This window comes from Eimeria mitis, genomic scaffold, assembly GCF_000499745.2.
Source record: "Eimeria mitis Houghton genomic scaffold, Emh_scaff458, whole genome shotgun sequence".
NCBI lineage: Eukaryota > Apicomplexa > Conoidasida > Eucoccidiorida > Eimeriidae > Eimeria > Eimeria mitis.
In genome coordinates, this window is record NW_013572891.1 from 5,926 (window position 1) to 6,566 (window position 641).

A 641-nucleotide genomic window follows, 5' to 3' on the forward strand; every position below is an offset into this window, starting at 1 on the left:
CGCAGCTGGTCCGCCTCTCTATACAGCAGCAGCTACCCAGCAGCAGCAACAACTGCAGCAGCAACTGCAGCTTCAGCTGCAACGGCAACTGTAGGTGCAGCAGCACTATCCACTGCAGCAGCAGCTGCAGCAGCAGCTGCAGCAGCAACGACATGAATAGCAGCAACTCATGCTCTGTAGATCGAAGCAGACAGGAGAAACACCAAGAAAAAGAGACAGCGCGTCAGGTGTATGTACAGCTCTGCGGTAGGCCCCTCACCAATGGTGTTATTGAGGCCCTCAACAGAGACCACCGAGCAGTAGAAGAAGCGAGACACCGCATCCGGCTGCAGCGCCTGCAGCAGCAGCAGCAGCAGCAGCAGCAGCAGAAGCAGCAGCAAGAGGAGCAGCAGGAACAGCAACAGCAGCAGAAACAGCTCCCTTGGCAACCGAGCACAACAAAGCAGCAGCAGCAGCAGCAGCAGCAACAGAAGCAGGAGCTGCAGCAACCTCTAGAGCATGAGCAGCAGCAGCGAGAGCAGCAGCAGCAGCAGCAGGACAACAACACCATCTTTGGGGGCCGCGAGATGTGCTGCAGCAAAAGAGATAGAAGCCGCTGCGGTGCTGCGCAGCGCCGCGCTGCAGCGAAGCAGCGGCGGCGC

At 59.0% G+C, this 641-nt stretch overlaps 1 protein-coding gene across 1 annotated transcript in view; it reads left to right on the top strand.

Moving 5' to 3' along the window:
* The window catches only part of EMH_0013010 (uncharacterized protein), a gene marked incomplete at both ends in the record, with an annotated part of 17,456 nt that overhangs the window by 5,084 nt on the left and 11,731 nt on the right, over nucleotides 1-641 (top strand). Inside the window, 3 exons of the mRNA XM_013499705.1 lie at nucleotides 1-90; nucleotides 251-568; nucleotides 612-639. Of these exons, the coding sequence (XP_013355159.1) occupies nucleotides 1-90; nucleotides 251-568; nucleotides 612-639 (436 nt within the window). The remainder of the gene's footprint in view (nucleotides 91-250; nucleotides 569-611; nucleotides 640-641) is intronic.